At 50.7% G+C, this 11172-nt stretch overlaps 1 protein-coding gene across 2 annotated transcripts; it reads right to left on the reverse strand.

Moving 5' to 3' along the window:
• Positions 1–1176: 1176 nt before the first annotated feature.
• LOC122623945 (delta-sarcoglycan) lies at positions 1177–10467 on the reverse strand. Of its 2 annotated transcripts, none has more exons than XM_043803344.1 (6): positions 10089–10467; positions 6369–6983; positions 6157–6277; positions 4456–4717; positions 3110–3233; positions 1177–2994 (listed from the first exon to the last, which is right to left on the reverse strand). In XM_043803344.1, exons 2-6 carry the CDS (start codon positions 6906–6908, stop codon positions 2806–2808), a joined length of 1236 nt encoding a protein of 411 aa, XP_043659279.1. In that variant the 5' UTR covers positions 6909–6983; positions 10089–10467; the 3' UTR covers positions 1177–2805. The 2 variants fall into 2 exon arrangements, with proteins under 2 accessions (XP_043659279.1, XP_043659278.1); XM_043803343.1 differs by having other exon boundaries at positions 10083–10467.
• Between the last annotated feature and the right edge of the window lie 705 nt (positions 10468–11172).

Raw genomic sequence — 11172 nt, forward strand, 5'->3', positions numbered from 1 at the left:
AAGCTGGCGGAGTGGTAAATGGCAAGTGGCAGAGTGGCGGAGTGGCAAGGGTTGCCAAAAATGGAAGACTCGCGAAAGTTACTTCCTAGCAGAGCTGTCAGTTTGGAAGGCTCGTGTGTGCTGTGCTTGTTAGTGCGGTAATTAGAAAATTTTATGTGATTACATGGCCACGTGTGAGGGTCGTACAACGGGGCGTATGGTTGACAAAAAGCGGCAGACGAGCGCGTCAATGAGTAGGGAAAAGTACAAAAGAGCCTGTTTGAATATTAATAGACTACTAAATATAACGCCGAGTGTGCCATCGCACCCCGCTCTACTGCTTTCCTCCTGGTTGGGTGAGGATGAGCAGCTATGTAACGTGGAACATGGAGTAGGGAATTGGGGATCCGGAAGTGGCATCCACATGATAGGACTAGGCCAGTGCAAGGGCTAGACTAGGCCACTCACATGGGATTCGGACAGGGATTCAGTCCTGGAGCTTTTAAATCGAACTGACAGCCAAGCGCGCGCGGCAACGCGACTGCTTTCAAAGCTCCTGGTTCTTTATCTGTGTGTGTGTGTGTTGGCCAAGCTCGATTTCGGCTCAAAGCAAAGTCCTTGGCTCGGAGAGTAACTCAATTTAGGCGCCCGAGGATTCGTCGTGTGCCGTCGTAGCCATCGTAGCTTCCCGTCGGCAACTCCCACAACGCCGACGAGGCTAAGGACGAAGCCAAGACCACGACTGCGACCACGACCACATCATTTGCAGCTGCTGAGCTGCTCTGAGCTGGGCGTGCGGAGCCTATGTATGTTTGGAGGCCATGTCATCCTCATCGTCATCGTCAGCGACGGAGACGGAGACTTTCGCTTAGACGCACCCACAAAGCACTTGGAATCACTCTGCTCCACGGCGCCACGGCTCCACTGCTCCACGGCGCCATCCAAGTGGCGCTGGAAGGCGTCAACCAACGAGCACTCGGCTTGAGTTCTCGTTTGAGCGCTTTGCTGGAAAAAGTGCGCACAATCCCAGCCGTCGAATTAAAAATCCGTATGTCCAACCAATTGCAGGCAAAGAAGTTGTTGCTGTTGTTGCTCCTGTGGTTGCTATTCCCGCCCGACTTACTATATCTTGGGAGTTATCAATTGATTTGGCCGATTAGTTTGTTCTTCTTGACGCATGTATTTGTAAGTATGTTTGCTGTATTACAATATATGTAGTATGTGATATATGATTCTGTATTTTCCCTATATTACGTTTTTATGTTTCCTAATCGTGCTAAAAAAAACCAACAACAAATTATACTTAATGTCCATTTAAAAGCATTTGCATTGGGTGTACATACATACTGATACATATACATATACATATACATTCATTTATTCATATATATCTATATATCAGTGCTCCCGCACTTGACAAATTCAACGGCAATTTCATATTCAACTCTATTCATATTCATATTTATAATCATATTTATCATATTTATAATCATATTTATATCCATATTTATATTCGTATCTATATTCGTATTTATATCCATAGCCATATCGAAACTCAGTTACCCATATTTATTTCTGTATTCATATTGATACTCATACTCATACTCATACTCGAATCTCAGTTAATATCTGTATCTGTATCTGTATCTAGGTATAGGTATATTTAGGTATAGGTATAAATAGCTCTTGCGACTTATTGGATGATATTCATTGTCTTCGTATTGTGTTTGCTTCGGGTGTTGCATATTCTGATCGTAGTATGTAGTTATCGTATAAACATTTTCTAAATTTCATTAGTGTCCGCGAGAATATCTACATGAATACGGTTATGAGTAGGTCCTATTCAGTTTGTATTTGTATCTGTATTCGTGATGGATGCTATGCTGCAGTTTGCAGTTCTTTGAGTTCGACAGTCTTATGTACAATATCTCTGGACTGCTTTGTGGAAACGGATCAGATGTATACTTATAAAGAATAATCGTTTGAGTTCATCGTACACTGCTTCATTAAACCGAGTGGTGAACATTAGCGTATATTCATAATCGAAAACTAGTAGAAATACTTTCTTTGTTTTTAAGGCGAGCTGTGTGTGTGGTGTGATTTCTGCCAAAACTAAACTTCAACCGAGTTGCATTCAATCTGATTCAATCTGAGGGGTTTAGACTTAACGCCAATACTGATGTGGGATTCGACTGTGACGGCATCCTACGCTTGATTATGACATCGTATCTGTCTATTTAATTACTCCATTAGTGAGTGGTTGACTTGGTGATATTATATAGGTCTATGGGTACTATGCCTATATGTATAGCCGAATTTCCGAATGGCCGAATTGCGGTTATACTGGTACACAACATCCAAGTGTCTAAGAAGCTCTTGATTTTGTCCTTCGAGTTTGGGTACAATTCCCTCGACAGTGTGTGGGTATGAACGATTATGAACGCAGGATGTACGCATGTACGTACATATTCATATACTCGTATGTAAGTGTGTGTGTGTGGGTGTAAGTGATTTGCACTAGTTGGGTATATAGTATACGGTATACCGTCCTACGTTCCAGTTAGCATATGAGTAACTCAGCATGAACGTGTGCGTATGGGTGTGGCTATGGCTGTGATCTGCTCCGCGTTCCGCCATGAATCGCATACTTGCATACTGGCATACTTGCATACCGGTCTGTCAAAACTCCGGAGACCCAGCTCCCTAATCAGTGTCCGTATCGGCATCCGTGTCCGTTTCGGAGCGGAACCTGAACGAGGATCTATTGGATGTGGACGATGCGGATGCGGATGTGGATGTGGACTGCCAGCGCGCCGAGTCGTGCAATCATCTGCAGACAGTGGAATCATCGCCGGCGCATATGGAGTGGGGTGCCGCCAGGAAGAGCTTTCCATTGGAGCAGGCGCAGAGCTGGAAGACGCGATGCATGTGATCCCTGCTCTGGGCAGTGCCCAGAATGGGCGGCTGTGCCGTTCGCAGGTTGGGCATGAGTATCTTGGAGGACTCCAGGCGCAGCTGCAACGAGAAGAGCAGACGGAGGCCAAGGGATTACGCTACTACTGCCACCCACTCACCGCCACCAAGGCCATTTGGCTTTCGGTCTACGCAGCTAGCTCTCAATCATACTTACGCTCCCATCGAGGGCTCGGAACTTGACGTCTTCCAGGGCCACGACTTCTATGCCTCCTGCCCGCGACTGCAAATTGATGTCCTTGGCCGCCGTCATCTCCAATTGGCGAGTGGGCGATTCGAGTCTGTAATTAAATCAGGAGGAAAGCGTTGTGGCGGCACCTCGGTTAGTGATTGCAGAGTGCAGAGTGCTGAATGCAGAGTGCAGGATTTGGAACTCCTGTGTCCTGTGTCGAGGACCCCTCCCCCTGTCGCCAGAACGTCGGCCTAATGAAACGGAAAGTCGCTCAATTGTGGCGCAGTGCCTTGAAAACATTGCAATTTCAATTTGAATGGCTGATGCTGGTATGACTTTGCGCCGACATCGCTGACGGCTCGTCAACTGAACTGTTTGCCTGTGTGTATCTGGCGCCAGACAATTTGTAATTTTCATGAACCAACAGGCAGCTATCACCAAATTTGTCAATGAAAATGTTATTACAAGCCGCCGATCCTGTTAATGGTCCATATGCACACATAGTCGTCCACGCGGACAGATGGCCTGATGGATGGGCATAATGCAGTGACTACACCTCCCTCCCTCCCAGTTCCAATCCCCACTGCCATCCACTGCCATCCACTGCCAATCCCAATCGCAGTCCGATTCTGGCGTTAGCCATACAGGAAAAAAAGGGTCTGGCCCCTGTAGCGCTTTTTAATTCACTGCCACCGTTTGTGTACATTCTGACAAATGTGTATAAATATTTTCGCTCCCCGCGTGAGCTCAGTCAGCTGAATACCGACACCTATACGAGTGCAGGTGGCATCCGATGCAGTGGAGGTGCACCTGCAGTGCACCGCCAGGCAGCCAGGACACCCGGACACCAGGACGCCAGGACATCAGGGGCAACCAGGTGGGAGTGGGCCTGGCGTTGTTTTCGTTACCGCAAAGGTGACGTTGACAGGGACCCACGACCCACGAGGACGAGCAGCAGCAGGAGCACGAGTGCAGCCGAGTGTTTGCTTTTAATTTTTTATTTCTCAGATTTCCCCAACCGAACTCCATTCAAGAACGACTAATATGCCACAACATGGCGTGCCGTGGATGCCTGCCGTTTGCTGGCAACGCAACGAATGCCTGCAAAATTTATTACAGTCATTGAATTTCAACACCGGACTGCAGTAGATTGGCTTTCGATTTCATTTACTTTAATTGGCCATGGCTTTGGCGCTCCGCTGGCAGATCGTTCTCCACTCTGGCACTCCTCCTGCCATCTGGCCATCACCGGAGTCTCCCGGGTGTGGACGTGTGGCTCCACCTCCACATCCACATCCACCTCCACATTCAACTCCATCTTCAGCACTTACCTCAGCTCCCGGCCGGGCTCGGCGCGCACGTGGGGCGTCTGCACGGACTCCCGGAAGACGGCGCCGCCTTCGCCGTCGATCCGCAGGGCATGTGCTCCGATGGTGACTTCATCGCGGTTCACGGAGAACAGGCTGCGTCCGTTGGTGTCGTTTATGCGGAATCCCGACGACAGGCACTCGAACTTGTCGTGTCCCAGGAATAAATGATTCTCAATCATGCCATTCGGATCACGTGTATTGATTGAAAAGTTACGTGATGACTCTGCCAAAGGGGGTAAGAAATAGTTGTAGATATATGCAATTTCGAGTGTTTTGTATGACAAATGCGGGTAATTAAGGCAGTAATTGCCATATAAATGAGTGAACACACACGCACACACAGCCACGGAGGCGTTGAAGGTGGGCACCCGCGCTCATCTGGTTAAGATAGCACGTTGCAAGTCGCCGGAAACGGAAATCAAAACTCAGGCTCCGCTCTCCACCGCTCCCCGCCCGCTCTCCGCCATTGTCTCAGCTGGGTCGAGCATGGCCATCGCTCTTGGCTATCAACTATCAGCTATCAGCCCTCGCTGACAGCCCCTCCAGGTGGCTGTGTTCCGCCGTGACCCGTCACCCGTCGCCCGTCGCCCATTCCTCAGTCCTCAGTCCTAGTCGGGATTCGTATTCGTATCCGTATCCGTCCATCTGGACCACCCAGCACCCAGCACCCAACGCCCACCGCCCACTTCCGCGCACGTATCTGCGGTTGTCGCTTATCGCTGCGGGAAATGCTCTGCTGCTGCTTTTTGGTAACATTTTGCTGTCGACACATGGACGAAGGTCCCTGGGAAATGGCATCAGTCTTCTGTGCTCGTGCCTTCATATGGCTTATCTGTAATTGTACATCTTGGCTGCTGCTCAAGCTGCGCAGCAAGTGGAGCAAGTGGAGCAATGGGAGCAATGGGAGCAATAGGAGCAAGTGGAGCAGGCGGAGCAACAGCCCCGATCTCATTTACCAACGCTTAGCGCTCCTGATTTCTGGCTCCCGCTCCTGCTTCTCCTTATGCTCCTGTTCCTGCTTCAGCTCGTGCCTTCGTGCTGAGTATGCTTGATATCTGTTGATTTATGTCTTCAATGGCACCGGCACACATTTGTCCTCGACCATCCCCATCCTTGCCCCTGCTTCTGCTCGTGCCCATGTCCACACCTATACACCTAACCACCCCGCCTCCTGTCCACCTGTGCCATGAATGTTTAAGCCCGGTGCACTTGCCCTCAAGCACGGCAAAACAAATGGGCCTGCCAATGCTCCTCGGAGGCTGCATAATAGCGGCCGGCAGCGCAGTTCATTAAACATGCACTCGCCGATGCCATTCAGTCATTCAGCCACTCGACCATCCGACCATCCATGCCAGTCATCGGAGGCAGCAGAGGCAGCAGAGGCAGCAGAGCAGGCGACGGCCCCCATGACTTTGACATTTGCGGAGGAAGTGCGTCCGTGGCTGTTCCACGGGTGCCCCTGAGACCTGCATCCTAGGCGATGGCTCATCAAGGTGTGACCACGATCAAATTTATGAAATGAATATTAATAGGAATAGGAATCCGAAGCGGGGTTTGTCATTTGTCCGCGACGAACTGCGACTGCGGCTGCAACTGCGACGCCACCTGATTTGGTGGCACCTAATCGCTCGATAATGCCGGAGGCGACTCGCACTCACTCACCTATGGAGATGGGCTGGCCGTGCCGCGAACGGATTGTGGAGGCGCGCAGCATGTCCATAATTATCGCTTGTCCGGACAGCTGTATGCCACCGGGTACGATTTTCAGCTGCCCCATGCCCTCCTGAAAAGCGATAAGCGGAGAGTGTTGAGTGTTTGGTGTTGGTGGCCAGTGGCCAGTGACCAGTGGCCAGTGGCTGAGTGGTGGCAATTACCGTTGAGAACTCCATCACCTTGAGTATCCAGAGGGTGAGCACCAGGTTCGTGATAATGAGCAGCATCAGCAGCAGCAGCAGCGTGTACAGGCACTTTTTCCGCCAACCGATGAGGCCCAAATACGTCTCGATGCCGCCAACGAATCCGTCCACGTTGGAGCGTCCACCTGCCGCACTCCGGCCGCCTCTCGTGTCACTACGCCCAAGGGCGTGGCCGTGACCATGACCATGCCCAGGACCATGGCCGTGACTGACCGTGGCCTTCCCCGTCGTCGCCGTCACCGTGGTGGCGGACATGACGCCTCCCTTCGTCGTGGGAAGGGCGCTCAGAGCGCCACTGCTGCTGTTTCCGTTACCGCTGGCTGCGCTGTGGCCACCAGTGGTCATTGGGCCAGGACCAGGACAAGGAGCAGGACCTGGACCCGGACGGTGCCTGCTGGCTTTGTGGGTTCGCTTGGACGTGGACGTGGACGTGCCAGCCGATTGCTGCCGCGAGTGTGGCCCAAAGTCAGTGGTCTCACTGCTGCCAGCGGCCAACATTCCGGCGCTGCTGCAGTGCAGCTAGTGGAGGCATGGGCAGTGCATGACTGTCCGGCTGCGTAGGTATCCCGTATCCTGCAAGGAGTGCAAGCAAACAATGAGCAAGGTGCGTGCAAGGAACACAGAACGTAGGACACTCTGACTGCGCACATACAATGTTGCATGCCCTCGGACACCTTTGTGGCACTAAGGCAGCCAGAATGAACTGCAACTGGAAGCTAGAAGCGAGTCCATAAATCTGCGCAACGGGCGGCGCTCAAGTATGCAGCTGGCTGATGCAGTTAGCACTCCGTGTGGGAGTTGCATATGCCACTGGAAGAGCACCTGCAAGTGCGCCAGTTGATGACTTTGGCGGCGTCAGCTGTTGGCGACTTCACACGTGCAGCTCTTCAATTATGCATGCCTGCAGCAACTGCAACTGCCTGCATTTGCGAACTGCGAACTGTGAGTTGCAAGTTGCGAACTGGGAAAAGTGCAGTGTGGACTGCAGAGTGCGAATATATATTCTGGCTGCATTTACATGCATGAGCTGCGGAAATGGCGGCGGGTTTGAGGGGGAGTATTTATTAAACCATTCTGTCAAAAGAAATCATAATAAATAAAATAAAAAGTCATAAATGAATAAATTATAGACTTTTTGCTCGTGAGGCTCGTGAATAAATAAATAAGCAATTCTAGAACAGCAAGTAAATTATTTTCCAGCCAATCTGATGTCAAAGGTAATTAGTTGAATGCGGCTGCTGTTTCGCGTTGCCTTTGGCGCTTTAAAGGTGCAAAGGTGTGGCACGCACTATTTCCAGACAGCTCACTTCAATTCAATTCAGTTCAGTTCATTTGAGTTGAGTTCTGATCTACAGATCTATAGATCTACACTTGGCTGTCTATAATTATAAGCATCGGCTGTCTTAGGAGGCAATCGGCGTGAGTTATGAAATACATTCTGTGCGCGCTCAATAAAGATGAAATGTATAAATAAATATATAGATAATCTCTGTTTCGCCAACTTATTTTTATTTTTATCTCTACTCATTTCGCGGTGGCTGCTGGCTGCTCGAGATACGAATTCAAATTGGAAATAGTACTTGCACATGTCTACTGACCGACCGATCGGCCGTAAATGTTTTTACGACCTATTCTCTTCTGGTCACCTCATCTCGTGGAACTCCGACCTCTTGCCGTGCTCCGTGCTCCCTGCTCCCTGCTCCGTGACCATGGACCGATTTGTTTATACTCCTCACTGTGTTTATACAGTGCGGGTCGGCAGTAATTACTTCGATTGTTTACGGCCCCTTTTAGTGCATTTTGAGTGGCGAGGAGCCAGCTGCCAGCACGAGGGAGGCCTTTCAAGTCAAGGATTTGTGATCCGCACATTGGTGGTGGACTGCCAATATCGGTGGCAAGGTGTGTAGTATCCACAAAAAGAGACGCAAGGGATTACATGTAAATTGCAAACTACGTCCGCGGTTTTCCACTAGATGAGCACAAAAACGAAGGGAGCCACAGATGAATTAAATGTTTTCGCTGGTCTAAAAGGCATAGTCCCATCTGCCGAGCAATTAACAGGCCAACTGCCACAGTCGGCAATTGTGTTATTTATTTTGAAATGCTTGTAGTACAGTATAGTACCCAATCTGGGTAGCCAGTGTGCACGCTGAAAAATTAGGATAAGTTTCTCAAAGGTTTTGTGGGCTTTTCAACGCCTTTCTCATTATAATTGCCGAAAATTGCGCAAGAAATCGGGCGTCACTTTGGTGGCACTGTGTGTTGCAGCTTGCAGCCCAGCCACTTGCAGCCCTGCCACATGCTGCAGTAATCTGAAAACCCCACCAGATTCCAGGCCGGATGAGGGCCACGGATCGTGCTCCGAGAATTCAAGGGAGTTCAGGGGAGCTGAAGGTGATTTAGTATCTGCAGACAGGCATGCAAATGAAATCGGATTCGGATTCGGATGCAGACTGGGGATTGCGACTCCACTGGGAGCTGGGAGCTGGTCGCTGGGCACAAGCATCACGTGCCGTTTTAGGTTTAGTGAAGTTGCCCCAGCAGTTGGTGCTCTCTTAATTTTGTTACTCCTGCTGCAAGTTCTGCTGCTGCCACACGTTTTCACTGCGACTTATGTCACATCCAAGCGGATGCCGTTTACATTGTGATATTCATGGGACATTACCGCCCCCGCCGTGCGAACAGGAACAGGAACAGGATGTCTATGAGCACGGCAAACTGGGACTTGAACTGAGCCATATGCCATGGAGATCATGGCCGATATTGACGCACTACAAGCTGGAGGTGCCTTCAAAAGTCGAAAGTCCTTGGCAGTGGGTAAATTAGAGCGATTGGCTGCCCAGAATGAAGTCAGGTGCCGGGCACAAGCACTTGGTTTTGGGCCGTTTATAGAAATGAACTCGTAAATGGAAAATATTGCATTGTCCAGCTATTAAGTTATCAACGAGAAGGGACGGCATGGAACGGGAAGGGACTGGACCCAGACACGGACGCAGACATGACCGGGAACCCTTATGCATATGTGGCTATGTGGCTATGTGGCTAGGTGGCTGGCTGGGGGGCAGCAAAGGGTTGCGCCACCAAGCAGCAACTATCAACTAGTGGGGTTGAGCAGCCTGTGCCACGGCACGTTTCTGACAAGGGACCAGCACCCTAATATCCGTAGTCCCAGTCGGCGTCGTGGTTTTGGACATAATACTCCGTATTCCGACTGCGACTGCGACTACGACTCCGGCTCTGGCTCCGCACAACAGTTTCATATTTTGCAGCCATTTCGTGTAGTGGTGTCTTGTGCGAAAGGTGCTTGTAGAATGTTGTATGTAGTATGTAGTATGTAGTTGCCACACTTAATGGCGCTCGTACGTTTTGGCAGCGGCAACACTTGTGCCATTGTTGTACTCGCATGTATATTGTTATGTCCTTGTTGCCGCCTGCAGGACATTTTTATTCCAATCGTGCGTAAGTGGCGTAGGGCCAACGGAGCCGTAAACCTTAACTTTTCTGCGCCCTTCCAAACTACTTTTTGGACTATCTCATGGACATGAGCACCAAATGAGCAGTAGACCAGCTACATTGGAGCCAAACCACTTGATCATTAAGGCTACTAGTGCGAGTAGTGAGTGACTTAAATATCTAAACTGCAGGCTGCTGTCATCAGTGCCATGTACGTACACTTACACCAAGTCTTCGTATCTTTTTCTTTAACGGCTGCCAAACGCGATCTCTTGGCCGGATTACGACACACACTGAAATGGGAGTCCGATTGCGATGCCGATTCCAATTCCGATTCCAATTCCGATCGCGACGACGCGCTGACCTTCACAATTCCAAACGCCAGCCATGGACGCAGCACTCAGATCGCTCAGATCTCTCAGCAGGCGGCGAGAAAACCAGAAAGCACAGGCAAAAAAAGAGCACTCGAAAGCGATTTTTCGAAACTATTGAACTGGGAAGTCGGCTGAGTCTGGGAAATCGGGCAGTTCTGGGGACAACTATCACTTGGATCCAACGCCAGCGGCACCAATGTGCTCCGTATGCGCGCACGGCTACCGTCCTCCTTCACGGCGGCACAACAACTGAGGCAACTGAGGCAACTGAAGGCAGCCGGAATGCCAGCCAGCCACTTCACTTCACGTTTGCTTCGCAGCTGAAGCTGATTGCGGATTCCGATTCCGATTCGGATGCGGACTCGCACTCGGACTCGGGTGCAGATACGGATTCGGGTGCGGGTGCCGGTTCGGATTGAGACTCGTGGCGGCGCTCGGAAAGCTTTCGCCGAACGACGCGACCGACCGCGTTTCACTCAAACATCGGTTGGCTGAGGACGGCCGACGCCAGTGCCCCCCAGTGCCCACCGCCGCGTCGTCCTCGCTCGGAGTCACTCGAGTGGCCAACGAGCCGGAGACGGAGCCGTAGCCGCAGCCGTAGCCGTAGACTTCGGAGCAGTCGGTTTGTTTACGTTTTTAGCCGGGCAGCAGCAACACGTGGTCAGCAGCAGCAGCAGCAAGGAGCAGTGGCCACGTGTTGCTGCCACGCCTGGAGGAGACTCCAGCGTGGTGCTCACGGAGAGCGGAGTATGTGAGCAGCTCCAACTTAGGAAGGAACAGAACAGAACACTTCGCCAGGGTGCGGACTACTTGATTAGAGTTCTGGCACTACTCGTTAATTATTCAGTGCTATGTGTGCGACTCAGTAATGAGCCGTTGGCTTCCTGCACTCGCAACCAGCTACATTAGCATCTGCGAGCATTGATAGCTAAATT

This window comes from Drosophila teissieri, chromosome X (genome assembly GCF_016746235.2).
Source record: "Drosophila teissieri strain GT53w chromosome X, Prin_Dtei_1.1, whole genome shotgun sequence".
In the NCBI taxonomy this organism is placed as follows: domain Eukaryota; kingdom Metazoa; phylum Arthropoda; class Insecta; order Diptera; family Drosophilidae; genus Drosophila; species Drosophila teissieri.